This window comes from Cotesia glomerata, linkage group LG4 (genome assembly GCF_020080835.1).
Source record: "Cotesia glomerata isolate CgM1 linkage group LG4, MPM_Cglom_v2.3, whole genome shotgun sequence".
Lineage (NCBI taxonomy): Eukaryota > Metazoa > Arthropoda > Insecta > Hymenoptera > Braconidae > Cotesia > Cotesia glomerata.
This window is the reverse complement of record NC_058161.1, coordinates 16,245,397-16,261,613: the sequence shown is the minus strand read 5'-3', so window position 1 is coordinate 16,261,613 and position 16,217 is coordinate 16,245,397. Positions and strand designations below refer to the sequence as shown.

Sequence of the window (16,217 nt, the reverse complement as noted above, 5' to 3'; positions counted from 1 at the left end):
GCGTGATGTTTTTACACAAGTTAATGTTAATTTAACATTCTAGTATGTTAAATCAACACATGAGAATGAGAAATTCTACACACTGGAGTGTAATATTCTACACAAAAATTTTTTTTACTTTACACAATGACGAAAAATTTTTTACTGTGTTGCATTAACTGCAATGACTAAATTAATAGCGGTAATTGCACTAACTTTATTAACTGAATTAAATTTATCAACGATACTAATTGCATTAATTTCGATAATTTGAAAATGTAATTTTCTGAAATGATTGTCATTAAATTTTCATAGCGTTCGAAAGAAAATCTTGTTCTCATAGTAACGACTGCATTGATATGATGTACACATGGTGTTCCGAGGATAAACGTTGTGCTTGCCGACCAAATTATGGGAAGCTTAATGACACCGCTTGCGCACCATTAGTCGGCGAACATTGTTGGGGCGATAATCTTTGCGCAACCAAAAATTCCGTCTGCATTGATAATACGTGTCAATGCAGCATTAATTACTCACAATTCGACTCTAAGTGCATCCGAGGTAATATTTTTTTTCCAATTTATGAAAGAAGGGGTCTAGCTCAATATAAACTTTTTTAGATTACTTAGAAGCTTCTTGCCGTATTGATAATGATTGTAAGTCAATACATTACACGAAATGTTCCGAAGAAAAAAAATGTCAATGCAGAGAAAATCATATCCAGTTGAGTAATATCACCTGTGCGCCGCTTTTAGGTGAATTTTGTTCGAAAAGCGGAGACTGTGCGCCAGCGAACTCTTTCTGCATTTACTATGAGTGTCAATGCAAGGAAAATTATAAACGGAAATCAAATAATCAATGCTTGGCTAGTTTCCTGGGTCAGTCATGCCAGCAAAATAGTGATTGCGAAGGGATAAAATATTCAGAGTGCATCGACAATAAATGTCAATGCAAGTCAAATTACGTAGCAGCAGAAAACAACGCAGAATGTAAAAGTTTGTTGAACGGTCACTGTGACAACGACTTTGATTGTTTTCTCTTCAATGCCGACTGTATTGACAATGAGTGTCAATGCTCACCTAATTTTCGGCCGCAGTCGAACAAAAAATGTCTTCTGAGTAAGTTAATATTCAAAATATTACATTAATTAATCGTTATAATAATCAACTGTCAATGTTTAGTTTACACAGACGTGTCATGTGACAATGACAGACAATGCAGAGCAGCAAAACATGCCATGTGTTCACAGTCCGGTAAATGTAAATGCAATGACGGACATGTGGCAGTAGATGACAAGACGTGTGTGCCACTTTTGGGCGAAAATTGTCAAAAAAAATGCGCGACCTGGAATACAACCTGCATTGATAATGAGTGCCAATGCAACCCTGGTTACATGTTGCAGAATGACAATCACTGTCAACCGAGTAAGTATAATGATATGAATAACGATTTAAAGTAATTTAATTCAATTATTATTTCACAGCACGGTTGGGTCTGCATTGCCATTACAACACAGATTGTGATGCCGTAAAGCATGCGCAGTGTTCTGAAAATATATGTGCATGCAAACAAAACTACCTTGAAATAAATAAAACATTGTGTGCGCCAGCGCTGGGCGGATTTTGTACCACAGACGAGCCCTGCGTAGTAGAGAATGCAGTGTGTATTGATAATCAGTGCCAATGCAAGAGATATTTCATTCCTTTAGCTAATGATTACTGTATTTTCGGTAAATTTTTTGCTGTACACGACAATAAAGTGGTGGTAAATGTTTTTTTTTGTTCCAGAGTCTGATCATAAGTTCTGCCGCAATGACAATGACTGTAGTGAGATAAGTAACGCCTTCTGTGTGAAAAATGAGTGTCAATGTAAAGCAAAACACATTGCGATAAACAAAACGTCCTGTAAGCCGTTTCTAAGCGGTGATTGTACGAAAAATGACGATTGTGGGACGCATAACTCGGTTTGCATTCATAACGAGTGTCAATGCAAGCATAATTACACTGCCATGTCCAATTTTTATTGTATGCTTTGTAAGTAGGATGTTCTTTGAGCCAATTCATTACAATTAGACTCTAAATTTTCTTTTTTAGCGGTCTTGGGAGGAAGTTGTCGTGACAATGCAGATTGCATGTCAATGAGGAACGCAGTGTGTTCCGGTGGAATTTGCGTTTGTAATAATGATTACTTTGCAGTAAACGAAAAAGATTGTGCGCCTACTGTAGGCGGTCATTGCTCTGTAGAGTCTCAGTGTTTTTCAGACAGTATGATCTGCATTGATAATGAATGTCAGTGCGACATTGGATTAGAATCTGTGTCGATAATTCAATGTGCTTCAGGTAAGTTTACACTCTACAAAATTTTTTGTCATTCAGTAAAGTGTAAAAATTTGTGTAGAATATTACACTCTAGTGTCTAGAATTTAACATTCTCATGCGTTGGATTAACACACTAGAATGTAAAATTCTACACTAGAGTGTAACATGCTACACACAAATTTCTTCACTTTACACAACGCCAATAAATTTTTTTCTTACTACGCCGGTCGAAAGTACGTGGTTTCAGCTGCGATTTCACGGCAGAAAGTCCGACTTTTGTGCCACGCTGGGATTACTCGTGCGCCATCTATAACAGCGAGCCGAAAGAATATAGTAGCGCAATAAAAGAGTATTTATGCACTGTGGTCACTCGACGCTGTCACTTTTGTGTTTACATGTAACCTAAATTAAATACGATTCTTTCAAAGGTCTCAATGTTTTTATTCTAGAAAATATTTTGTGTTAATATATTATTTTGATTAAATTGAATTGATATCCGTGAAAAATTCATATAATATATTATAATTTTAGACAAATAATTATTTAATAGTTTTTAAATGAATGAAAAAGTAAATAATCTTTGAGAAAAATCTGAAAAAATAGACGAAAAAATTTTGTAATTTGTGCTGGTTGAATTTAATTTTTTTGACAAAATTATTTATTTTTTAAATTTAATATTCCATGTTTGCAACATTCACACTCATATTAATATATCCGTATGATAATTTGATGACCGATAATTGAGTATCTATTGAAAAACAATATTTAGTGTTTCATTTATATATAAAAATATAGACCTTATTCATGAGACTGTATTCTATTTTAAAAACGATTACATTTACTTTTTTTATGATTTGATGCCCCCCGCCAGCAGCACTCGCTTCGCTCGTGCCGCAAATGTCGGGGCAGGCATCAATTTTTTTCAGTTCAATTTTTTCCGTACTTACTTTCGACCGGGTAGCAAGAAAACTAGGATACACTACAAGGGCAGAAAGTTGAGATTTCGTTTCGGAATCTCAACTTTCTGCCTTTGTGGTGTAGTATACTATTACTGTGTGTATAGTATTGACGGCATCTTGAGATTTATGACCTTGTCATAAAATTTTTCACAGCGGAGACGTTGTTTGGATGTAGTGTCAATTCAGAGTGCAGCGACATCTGGCACGCCAAGTGTTCTAACAGGAATAAATGCGTGTGTAAACAAAACAATATTGCAGATGGAAAATCATGCTTGCCCTTACTTGGCGGTTATTGTTGGCGTGATGATCAATGCAGAGCTCACAATTCGGACTGCGTTGATTATAGGTGTCAATGCAGAACAAATTTTGTTGCAGTCGCTAATAATTTGTGTGTTTTAAAAATATAATTGTTAAAATGGTTAAGTTCTTTAATATTTTCCTAACTTTTAACCCATGATTATGTCTGCATCGATATTCGGTGTCAATGCAGCTAAAATTAAGTTGCTGTTGCCAATAATTCTTAGAGATCATTGTTAAAATACATTATTTTGTTTTATATTATTGCAATATTAAATCTAGAGGATACATTAAATTCATTTTTGGACTATAAATCTAGAGGATACATTAAATTAATTTTTGGACTATAAATTTGTATTGAACCTACAATAATAAAATTATGTTTAAAAAAAATTATCTTTTAATCACCCAGTCACATGAAATTAATTCCCAGTCAGTAAATTCAATCAATAAAACTTTATTTCAAGTAGCTATACATTTTTTAACTTCCCGCTAAGAAAATTAAAAATTTTCAAAAATTGGGAAGTTATTGGTTTTACCCCGTTTTGCAAAAATTGAATTTTCACTAGATCTCGACGTTCCAAGGTCTCAGGAAGCTTCCCTGACTATTCCGACGATGGTGTCCGTACATCTGTATGTATGTATGAGTATGTATGTATGTATGTATACATGCATATACTACACACAAGTATATGCTATATATGAAAAACATATCAAAATACATGTGAGTACTCAAATGAAAGCTCTTGATAAGTGTAACATCAGGATGAGCTTATATCTTTAAAAAGGTCAATAATTAAGAAATGACTTTTTATCTTGTGAATTATTGACATTTTTAAAGATATAAGCTCATTCTGATGTTACACTCATCGAGACCTTTCATTTGAGTACTCACATCAATTTTTTATATATTTATATATATATATATATATATATATATATATATATATATATATATATATATATATATGAAAAATAGGTTACTAATAATAGTTATTAAATTTGCAAAGTTATAATGACACACTGCAAAATGTCCCGATTTTATCAGCCTGGCGAACTACCACCCGAAATTTCCGTTACCGACACTAGCTAAATTAATGTGTAGCCCCCGTGACGTCACAGGACGACACGAGGAGGGGAAAATCAGCTACGAGCCTCAAAACCTGAGCATTGATCGACACTTCGATCTATCCCCCGGTGTCAACCACTACGTTAGATACTTCTTACTCAATTTACCACTATACCTCTATTACGACTATTAGGTGATTACTCACTAAAAATTTATAAAACTTACTAATAATCAATCTAATATTCCTTTTTTACTACTATTAGGTGACTATTTACCATAATTTACCGCTAATTCGCTATTACATTTCTAATATTAAATAATATTCATTCCACTGTTACAAGTATTCTATTCTGTTAAGTTACGTTACCAAAATATCACAAGTTTATATTAAAAGTGCTTATTTTGTGTAACAAAGTTAAGTTTATTGTTATCACCGCTATACACTATTACTAAACTACCACTATTCACCTATCTCAACTATTTCTATTCAGTCAAAAGGGTCAATCAAGGACACAGAATAATCACCGCAGTTAATATTGTAAGTAAATAAAATAAGTTAACTGGCACGCGTGAGAACTTCTGTCTAAAATTAATAAAATCATCTAAAGACAAAGACATTCATTGGTTCACGGGAGCGGAATATCCCAGAGCAGCGAATCCCACTTTTTAGAAGTTTAAGCGATTATTTCTTATCCGCGAGGTTTAATGGTCTAAATAATTAAATTTTTGAATCAAACAAAATTTAGTGTTTCAATAAATAATAACGCGGAATAGTGTAAAACAGTAATTTACACCGTGTTAAATTTACAAGAGTGAAAATTTCACATGGAGGAACTTTTACACCGACTTTTCACACTTACACGGCGGTGTAAAAGTCTATGGGTCCAACTTTTACACCGAAATTTTTTACAGTGTAGCAAAAGTAATATTCCTACCAAGTTTCACGTTTTTAACTTCTATGGTTCCCAGTTATTAACATCCGAACAAAAACAGTTTCACTGTAAAAAAATCGCGCCAAGTCCACGTTCATAAGACTATTAAGAAAAAAAAAATTTTTTTTTTCTTTACAAAAAGATATAAAATAGAAAAATTAAAAAATCCAAGTAACCGATATGATTGTATATGATTTTCGGAAATTAAAAAAAATTTTGTTGTAAATTTAAAGATTAAGAAAAAAATTTTGGAACGTATTTAGTGTGCGTGGTTGCAAAATATTTTACTTTTAATGAAATTCGTAAAATCTATTTACTAGGACTTTAAAAAAATTGAAATACTCAATGACGCACACTAAATACGTTCCAAAATTTTTTTCTTAATTTTTAAATTTACAACAAAATTTTTTTTAATTTCCGAAAATCATATTCAATCATATCGGTTACTTAGATTTTTAAATTTTTCTATTTTATATCTTTTTGTAAAGAAAAAAAAAAATTTTTTTTTTCTTAATAGTCTTATGAACGTGGACTTGGCGCGATTTTTTTACAGTGAAAATGTTTTTGTTCGGATTTCAGTATTTTTTGTAATTATAATAAAAATTTGCAATTGGTACTAACTTAAATCTCAAGTTGGCTGCATTTTTGATAGCAAACTATCCCCTTGAAGCTACAGTTTATGTAAAAATAATTGCAGCGCACCCTGACGGGTGTAGATGCAAGCTGTGAAATTTATTTTTTTAACTGTAGTTTCCCATCTATTGGATCATTACCATGCATTCTCGAATTACTTAGTCTGTGGCATGTCACTTTTTACATCGAAAAAAAGTCAGGATCGAAATTTTTGAGCTTGCTATAGTTTGTGCTGATAAAATTTAATAATTTCAAGTAAATTAATGGTTACCCAGATAGCAAAATGACGTATTAAGTTATTCCCAATGAGCTCAGATTTCTGATTTGGACGTCAGAGTCTACGTCTAAAAGACGTCTTTAAGACCTTCTGCAGAGGTCGAATGCGCCGCTTATTGTAGACTTTAAGAACTCATCAAAACGAGCTCTTAAAGAGCTCTTTTTTCTGAACTCGCACAGATGAATGATTTTTTATCTCTATACGCTATTATAATGATAACAATAATAAGAACACAACAAAAATAATAATAATAAAAGTAAATTATGAAAAATAATTCAGAGTTTCATGAAGCACCGATGCTGATTTCGAATTTTTATTATTATAGTTTGTCCTAATATTGTCGGTTTAAAGAGAGAAAGTGAAAATCGCAATTGCCGTAACTAAGATTCGAACCCGAGTCGCGCGCGTGCTAGATCGATACCTAGCCCCCTACGCTGTTCAAACGATATGTCGTTACACATCTCATTATTCTTATAAGCTAAGTTTATATAGTGATGAAATGTTGCGATCATTGTCTATATTATTTATTCTATTTGATACTGTGTATCGATAGAGAAAAAGTAACTTTTACGAATATTTATATACTAAAAAATATTCAAAAGTCTACTAAGTACTCCTTAAATGTAGAAAGTTCACATAATTTTTTCAGATTAGAATCCAATTTTATTATTTTATCTAAATTAGTTTGATTACGAACCAGATTTTAACATTATTGCCTATTACTTCATAATATAATTTAAAATTTTTGAAAAATTTAATTAACCTGGATTAAGAGAAATGAGTTAACCTATGCCAAGTGTATATCTATATATTAATCTATTCAAATTGTTTTAAATCATTTAATTCGAATTATTTTTAATCATTTTCAATTTAATTTCTCATCAGGAAAGTAATAAATGAAAAATGAATAAGATTTTGACAGCTTTATATTAAAAAGAAATTTGTGTTTTTGTTTATAATGTCTATAAGCTCATTATACGCAACTCAAAAAGAAGTCCAAAAAAGGGACTCAGTTAGATGTCAGAAAATTGACTCCAAACTTATGAGTTCATTAAGAGCTCTTAGTTCTGACCTCGTAAAAAAGAGCTCCTTAAGACGTCACATTAGGACTTCTATAAGAAGTTTTTTAAAAGACTTCATACTGAAATCTTTTTGACTTGGATGCTGACTGGGTATAATTGAATATAATTAATTGATATCAGTAAAATAAAGTATGAATTACTGTTATAATATAAAATTTAGGAACAAGAAGTATCGTCGAATTAAATAAAATTTTGCAACCTCGAAATACCGTTCTGCTTACAGTAAACACACTCGGTAGTCTGGCGCTCCGTTTACAACGGATTTGAACGGAACTTGGCGCCAGATTCTACCGAATCTGTGGATTGAAGGCTTGATTTTTACATCTGATGCAGTAAACGTCATTGGTATTGTTCCGAAAAATCTGGCATTTGATTCTAATGGTATTTTCCAAAGAATTAGTTCGTCTAATCATCTAATAATTGATACCACGTCATATCAAGATATTGTAGAGCAACTTTTATTAATTGATCCATTAAAAAATTAAATGTAGGCGTTGTATTAAATCTCATGTTACCGGTAATGAAACAACTGTTATTTCTCGTCGTGATTTGTAAAAAATGAATTATAAAAATTAACTCAGTTTACAAATATATTTGTTTAATTTTTATTTAAGCTATTGTACTTTTATTACCTTCAAATGTGTCTGATACAATCTACACAATCGACACAATCGACTAATTGTGTATATATTATTTTTTATAGAAATAAATAAAATGAATAAATATATATATTAGGGTGCTTCATTTGAGACAACTATTTTTTTTTCTCACTCCATTTACGAAATATTGTTCTTTACATACAAAAAAAACTTCTCACCAAAAGATAGTTCTTAATTTCAATTTTAAGTACTCGCTGGATGAATTTAAAGTTTTCTCATATAATTAACCCGTTGAAATCATTTTTTTTCCTTAAATTATCTATAGCTTAGCGACATTTCATGATATTCATTTGACCATGGGCGGAAGTTGTAGAGGGATCCTTCCTCTTTAAAAGCACTGACAGCATATTTCCAATTTATAATACAATTTATATACAAAGAAGTATAACTTCTTACGTGCGTACATAAGTACACACACTTTTTTTTATTTCTATTGTCAAATATTAATGTATTCATATTGCTCTCGAATATATATTTATTGGAAGTGTCTATATCCTATGAAAATCCAAATTTGCATTGAATATGACATCCAATGCAGATCTTTTTCTCTTCTAATAATAATGATAAATGTTTTCTCCTCCTTCTTAAATATTTCACTTATCAAGAGTGCCGTGACTTCTCGAAAACTTAACTCTGCATTGACTATGAGTGATGATACAGATAAGACAATAACAGTCGCTTAAAATTTGTTATTTTTACACTGTTCTTACAGATTATTATTCTGGGAAAGTAACTGAGGCAAAAAATATATTTCAAAAATAATTTTATTTATTTATTCATTCGCATAGAAAAATATTTGTGTTATAAATAGAAAAGTTTACGTTTTACATAGATTTTTTCTCATAAGTCATACTTTAACATATAAGGTCAGCCCCTGAAAAAAAAAAAAAAAAAAAAAAATCATTAGATAATTCGACATATCATTAATCTAAGTTATACATTGTAAAAGTCGATGTAGAAATAATTTGATACGTTATTTTCTCAAAAGTATTTCACCATCTGTAGGAAATCAACTTAAAACGTTTATCGCGAACCGTAACCCCGTTGATTTAATTGTTTGTGATAAATAGTAGTTGTTGTTTTCGGAACTCATTGCGTTAGTGGATGACGATAACCTTGTTTATCGTTATCGCTAACTTACTTACTTACTGATTATTATATTATTATTGACGAAACATGGAACAATCATTATAGTCAGAAAATTTTAACAATTTATCAATTATTTCATTGATTTATTTATTAAGTTTTCAGAAGATAAATTAATTTTAGAGAAATTAGATCATTTGATCTTGAAGTATTGAAAAAAAATAGTGGATTTATTTTGAGTGTGAATGCAGTAAAATATTATTATAATGTTAGTCATAAATCGACTTCTAAATAAAATTTGAATTAAAATACTCGACTACGATATTTTATTAGATAAGTATGACATTGATTTTTAACGTTAGTGTGGTATGAAATCAAAAATATTTTTAAATAAAATTTTAAGGCAATATACTGTCGAAATAGCAATAAGATGGTACATTGACTTTGATTGTCAATGTAGTATAAAATTGTCATTTTATATTGCACTGACAGTTTTAAGCGGCTTTAAAGTAAAATCGAAATTAAAACAGGCCAGAATGATTACATTGACGTTGAGTATCAATGTAGCGGAAAATTGTTATTTTCCATGTAGCGCCAATGATAATTCAAATTTTCGGCAATTTTGATATCAAAATAACACGAATTTTTTTACATTGATTTAAAGTGTCAACGCAGTATAAAATTATCATTTTACTCATAAAATTACTTTTTATTGAAATTTTAACCGCATTTTACTATTAAGATATTGACATAAAAATATTGCATCAATTCTGAGTATCAATGCAGCGTAAAATGATAATTTTGCCTGAATGGAAATTTTTTATTGAAATTATAACTTAACATTACGACAGAAACATAGAAAAAGACTATTGCATTGATTTCGATCGTCAATGCAGCATAAAATTGTCATTTTATGTTGCATTGGCAGTTTTAAGTGACTTTAGAGTAAAATCGACATTAAAATAACAAGTCAGAATGATTACATTGACTTTGAATCTCAATGTAACATAAAATTGTCATTTCCCATGTGACGCGAATGATAATTCGAATTTTTGGTAAATTTTCTATCAAAATAACAAGAAAAATTGATACATTGATTTAAAGTGTCAATGCAGTATAAAATTGTCATTTTACTTATAAAATTACTTTTTTATTGAAATTTTATCCGCATTTTACTATTAAGATATTGACATAAAAATATTACACCAATTTTGAGTATCGATGCAGCATAAAATAATAATTTTGATTGAATTGAAATTTTAACAATGTTACGATAAACATGTAGACAAAAAGTATTGCATTGATTTTGAGAGTCAATGCAGCATAAAAAATAATAAATTAACATACTATACTTACATCAATAGATTTTATTTTAATTTTTCATGCCATATTTAGACCAGAATGTGACCTTACAAGGTGTCCGGTTCCCGGTTTGTCTGTCAAAGGCATTGCAGGATGAATATGGTGGGGAGTACAGGTGCAAAGATACTGCCGGTTCGGTCTTGCTCGGGTTCTCCATGCGATGAAGCCCGATCGAGTCATTGATGTAACACACATCATTCGTTTGCAGTACGTTTGACTCGAGTTCGTCTACGGCGACCTTTCCAGGATACTTCGGGTTCTCTCGAGGCCAGGTGTATAATGTCTGAAATTTTTCAGGAAGTAGAGTTATTCTTAATTGCTATTGTTCCTCTAAATAGTTTTTGTTACCTCGATCAGCTGACCTTGGAGAATTTTCATTACACAATGTGAGTCAGAGTGGTCGTGAATTGCGGATCCTTGAGCCGGATTCCAACAAAGGACTATTAGATTGAATTTTCCGTTTCCTTCGTCAACTAAATTTCTTGTGTATCTGTTTGAAAAAATTATAAAAAAATATATTTAATTTTTTCGATAAAATTATATAAACTTTTTATAATTCGCAAAATTTTTTATTATTGTACATAATTCAATGTAACAATATAAAAATATTTAATTATTGTATTTAATTGCATTAATTCTGACGCTATGTAATTTTATGTTTATAAAAATAAAGGAATTCCTACAAGAAGTTTTAATAACTCTTCTGGCAGAGTCCCAAATCTTGCAAAAAATCTGACTTTCTAAGTCGAATGAAGAGTTTTTCCGACTTAATAAGACTTTTTCGGACTTTTTAAGAAAATAAAAAACTTTATGAACTATTATATGTATTTATTACAATTTTTTCAGTTATTTCAAAAAAAATTTTCCACAAGGGTATATACAGAAAAAACAAATTTCTTGCGCCAAGAAAATTTTAAGGAAGACAAAAGTTATTTTGGAGCAAGAAGAAATTTTCTTGGCTCAAGAAACTTTGACTTCATTCAAGAAATTTTCAATTTTCCTTAATATTTTCTTGAGCCAAGAAAACAAACTCCAGTCGAGAATTTTTTTTTTTTCAGTGTATCCATATAATTTTTCATTGTTTTATATAATTCAATATAATTATATGAAAATATCTATTTCAATGTTTATATAAAATTATATTAATTCTGACCTTATAGAATGTTTCATACATTCTTTAATATTATTTTATACAACTTGTATAATTTTTTATAATCTAACATAATTTTATGTGGGTTTATATAAATATCCAAAAAATCTATTATTTTAGTGACTGTGGAAAATTATATGAAGTATTACCCTACATTAAAAATGCAATTTCGTATAATTTTATTTTGTTTCATATGATTTCACATTATTTAATGCATTTATATGTTTAAAATCATTTTTGAGTGTCAAAATGATATAATATGAATTTCATCTCTAAATAGCTTTATATTGTTCTATATAATTTAGTATAACATATATAATTATATATCGTTGCATATTTTTTCATGTTACCTGTAATTTTACATTGTTTATTATAATTATATATAAGAAATTATATTTGAGTGTTAAAAAGATATAATATAAATTGTGCCCTCAAATATTTTTATATTGTTGCATATAATTTTATGTAATAAAATATGTAATATGAATTTCATCTCTAAATAGCTTGATATCGTTTTATATAATTTCATATAATACATATAATTATATATTGTTGCTTATAATTATATGTAATTAAATATGTAACATTGTTTGATATAATTATAAGCGATTATACTTGTGTATACATAAAACTATATGGATTTTAATTTAAAATAACTTGATATTGTTCCATATAATTTTTTATACAGTATATAATTTTATATAATTGCACATTTTTGTGTATAATATATAATTTGATTTTGTTCCATACAATTTAATATAATAATTTATAATTTTAAATAATTTTATGTATAACATATAATTAATTTTACATTGCTCAATGAAATCGTACAAAAACTGTACTAAGTTTATAACAAAATATTTTGTGACTAAGGTAAAAGACCCAGTCATTGACACTTGCAATTTTATTTTAATTAAAAAAAAAACAAAGCAACTCTAATAAATTAATAAATATAAATTTTAAGATAATTGATTTTTTGATAACATTTAATTTTTTAATTAGAATAAAATTGCAAGTATCAAACAACTAAGACAGTGTCAATAACTGGGTCTTTTCCCTTACTATAGAAACTTAGACAGTTAAATCTATTTTTATGAACAAATTTTCATAAAAAGTTGTATAAAACTATAATTTATAACGATCGGAAATATTTATTACGACAAAAATACTTTAAAAATAAATTATTTCATTTGGACTATGTCAGACTACAAAAACCCATCTATTTAATTTTCCATGAATAATTAATAATAATAACTCGAGAAATCTATCGATCACATTAATAATCTGTCTAACCAATCAAACAAACAAAATAAATATATGTAAATAACATGTTTATGTTTAAATAATATAAAATAAAAAATATAATATTTTGTAACTTTAATTTTGTAATACTTGTCGAGTGTAAAATTCTCGATTATTTCATTAAAAATTACCATTTATAAATAAATAAATAAATAAATAAATAAAAAACATATGAAGCGATATCGGTAATCCCGATAGATATTTGTTAACCTTTATATTAATCACTCTCGACAGCAATTAAATATAAATAATTATTTATCTTCATAAATTAATTCTTAATTAATTAATTTTTTAGTATCAATTTTAACGATTTTTTACTAAAATAATAATTTGTTTACAAAAAATGTTTTATACTGCATTGACACTAAAAATCAATGCAATATTTTTGCACTTAAAATTGATGCCTTGTCCTAACATTTAAAAATCAATATAATGTATTTAATTAACTTTTAAAAATTAATTCAGTGTATTGATACTCAACATCAATACAGTGTATTGATACTCAAAATCAATACAGTGTATTGATACTCAAAACCAATGCAGTGTATTGATACTCAAAATCAATGTAGTGTATTGACACTAAAATCAATGCATTGTTTTTGCACTTGAAATTGATACATTGTACTGACATTTAAAAATTAATATAATCTATTGACATTTAAAAATCAATACAACGTATTAACACTAAAAATTAATGCAGTGTATTGACAATAAAATCAATGCCGTGTATTGACATTAAAAATCAATGCAATGTTTTTGTACTTAAAATTGATACATTGTACTGACATTTAAAAATCAATATACTGTACTGGCATTTAAAAATCAATGCACTGTATTGACACTAAAAACCAATGCAATTGATTGTCTCTTAAAATCAATGCACTGTATTGACATTCAACGTATTGGCACTCAAACGTATTGGCTACGTAAGTAACGACAATATAACGAATTGACACTCAAAAGACAATACAATGTACTGACATCCAAAAATCAATACAACATATTGACATCCTAATTTTACTGCTAATGTACTGACTCTCAAAATCAATACAATGTATTGATATTTAAAATAAGTTCATTGTTTGAACATTCAAAACTAATTACATTAAATTTTAATGCACTTCATTGAAATTAAAAATCAATGTACTACATTGACACTTGAAATCAATACACTTAAAATAAATGCATTATAAGTCATTTTAAAAATTTTTTTTCTTTTGATAAAAAAAAACTTGTACTCAAAAGCAAAATCTTGATGTAAAATTAAAAAAAAACTTACCGATCACAATCAAATTTAGCGTATTTCTTCCAATCTTCAGGGTTGCTATCGTACGAAGCCATCAATGCCTGAATTCGATCGACATTAACATTGTTTGTTTTAAATTCCTCGTACAATTCTTTAATAAGTTCCTCGAGAGTAATCGTTAGAGTTTCGTCAACATTCACGATAACTTGATCCTCTTCGATACCATCATCGATATTGTTCAATTTAGCGCGTTTTATTAATTTACACGTGTTGTTGCTACAAGTTGACATTTTATCACTTCCTTTAGTTCACAAATATACTAAGCGATCTTAGAGAAAATCTTGATCTGAGATCGTTAGACTAAGAAACAATGTTACGAGCGTTGTACACGTTCGAGAACAGAATGTGCTTTGAGAGTAAGAGTACTGAAATTGTGAACGCGGTGTGAGTATGTGGTATACTATAGGACTATACCTTATTCTTAACAAACAGCACAAAACAAGTCAAGTGTAATATATAAGTAACTGTAATATAGTTATCCCTACTCCGCTGTTAATGTTGTTGTACATCTATCGAATATATGTAATGTGTTTACGTCGATCATTTCCATTGTTGATAATTTTATACAGTTTATCAATTATTTAATGGGTTCAGTTATCAATTGTTGTGACATGTCCTCGGAATACGAATTTTTCGATTTGAGTTCATTATTAAAATTTTACATGTCAAAATTTAAAAGAAATTGCATCGGTAAATCCTCAAATATTGCAATAAACTGTGCATTGATTTTTATTGTCAATGCAGTATAGAATTGTGTAATGACAGATCAAATTTAATTTTTGGATGCTGCTTTTATTGTTAGATATAAATAATGTCATCAAAATAAAGAAAAAAAAATTAGGACGACGGTTGATCCTAAAGGCCATCCGTGAAACTTCCCGCTCATTTTGTACTTAAGCGCTTAAAATTACACATTACGTTTTTGAGCTCTTCAAGCTCAAAATATGATTTTTGTGTCATTTTGAGTTCTTCGAGCTCAAAACTCTAATAGCAGTTTAATAAAACACAACTTTTTGAATTTTCAAACCGCAATAGTTTTGAATGAATGAACCGATTTTCACGCGATTGGCAGCATTCAATGCAGTTTTTAAAGCCTCATGAAGAATCTTTAAGTATGAATCAATCGAACTAGAAATTTCGGAGTGAATCCGAAAAAACACTTTTTTCGGTTTTCTTTCGACAACGATAACTCACGAACGAATCAACCGAGTTTGACCGGGCTGGTGGCGATCGACGTGGTTTTTTTATGTTAAGAGCTGATTAGTTTTTGGAATCGATCGGTAGAGCCGTTTAAAAGTTATTGAAAAAAACCACATTTCAAAAAATTTTTTTTTGTAGTTTTTTTTAGATTTCTCAAAATCTACCGGTTCGAATCGGTCCAAAGTATATTCAAAATCTAAGTTTGGTCAAGCCCTTTCGAATGACACCAACCGCGAAGAAATCGGTCAAGCCGTTTAAAAGTTATAAGAGGGTCACATACATACATACACACACACATACATACAGACATACGGACATAATCGCGGAAACATTCAGGGACGTTTCCTAGGGACACTTCAATCGCCGCCAATAACGTCAAAATCGGTTGAACGGTTCAAGAGATATTTAATTTTAAAAAATTAAAAAAAGTATTTTTTTAACACATCTTTGAAATTTCACGTCCGATTGTTTGGTTAGTGATAAATGATCTTTTTGTTCTAGAAAGACTGCATAGAATGCCTTTAATTTTTTTTTAAATCGGTTAATTCATTTGTGAGATATCATCAAAAAAATTCTAAAAAATTGTTGTTTTTTGTGATACATTTT

At 29.3% G+C, this 16,217-nt stretch overlaps 2 protein-coding genes across 2 annotated transcripts; one reads left to right on the top strand and one right to left on the bottom strand.

The window, feature by feature from the left end:
- Positions 1-341: 341 nt before the first annotated feature.
- On the top strand, positions 342-8,225 carry LOC123263903 (prion-like-(Q/N-rich) domain-bearing protein 25). Its single transcript, XM_044726948.1, has 7 exons — positions 342-540; positions 600-1,097; positions 1,161-1,403; positions 1,463-1,708; positions 1,767-2,012; positions 2,073-2,318; positions 8,161-8,225. The coding sequence occupies exons 1-7, from the start codon at positions 342-344 to the stop codon at positions 8,223-8,225; spliced, it is 1,743 nt and encodes a 580-aa protein (XP_044582883.1).
- A 726-nt stretch (positions 8,226-8,951) lies between these two features.
- On the bottom strand, positions 8,952-14,839 carry LOC123264118 (cysteine dioxygenase type 1). Its single transcript, XM_044727221.1, has 4 exons — positions 14,385-14,839; positions 11,002-11,143; positions 10,648-10,936; positions 8,952-9,079 (listed from the first exon to the last, which is right to left on the bottom strand). The coding sequence occupies exons 1-3, from the start codon at positions 14,639-14,641 to the stop codon at positions 10,664-10,666; spliced, it is 672 nt and encodes a 223-aa protein (XP_044583156.1). The 5' UTR covers positions 14,642-14,839; the 3' UTR covers positions 8,952-9,079; positions 10,648-10,663.
- Between the last annotated feature and the right edge of the window lie 1,378 nt (positions 14,840-16,217).

What these genes read in the sequence shown, in the direction of transcription:
- LOC123264118 (XM_044727221.1), bottom strand. Translation starts at nt 14,641, where the DNA reads ATGTCAACTTGTAGCAACAACACGTGTAAATTAATAAAACGCGCTAAA. An exon ending in GCTAAATTTGATTGTGATCG is followed by an intron (nt 11,144 to 14,384) that starts GTAAGTTTTTTT and finishes TTTTTCAAACAG; the next exon opens with ATACACAAGAAATTTAGTTG. An exon ending in TCCAAGGTCAGCTGATCGAG is followed by an intron (nt 10,937 to 11,001) that starts GTAACAAAAACT and finishes GAAAAATTTCAG; the next exon opens with ACATTATACACCTGGCCTCG.
- LOC123263903 (XM_044726948.1), top strand. Translation starts at nt 342, where the DNA reads ATGTACACATGGTGTTCCGAGGATAAACGTTGTGCTTGCCGACCAAAT. An exon ending in TGACAATCACTGTCAACCGA is followed by an intron (nt 1,404 to 1,462) that starts GTAAGTATAATG and finishes ATTATTTCACAG; the next exon opens with CACGGTTGGGTCTGCATTGC. An exon ending in TAATGATTACTGTATTTTCG is followed by an intron (nt 1,709 to 1,766) that starts GTAAATTTTTTG and finishes TTTTTGTTCCAG; the next exon opens with AGTCTGATCATAAGTTCTGC.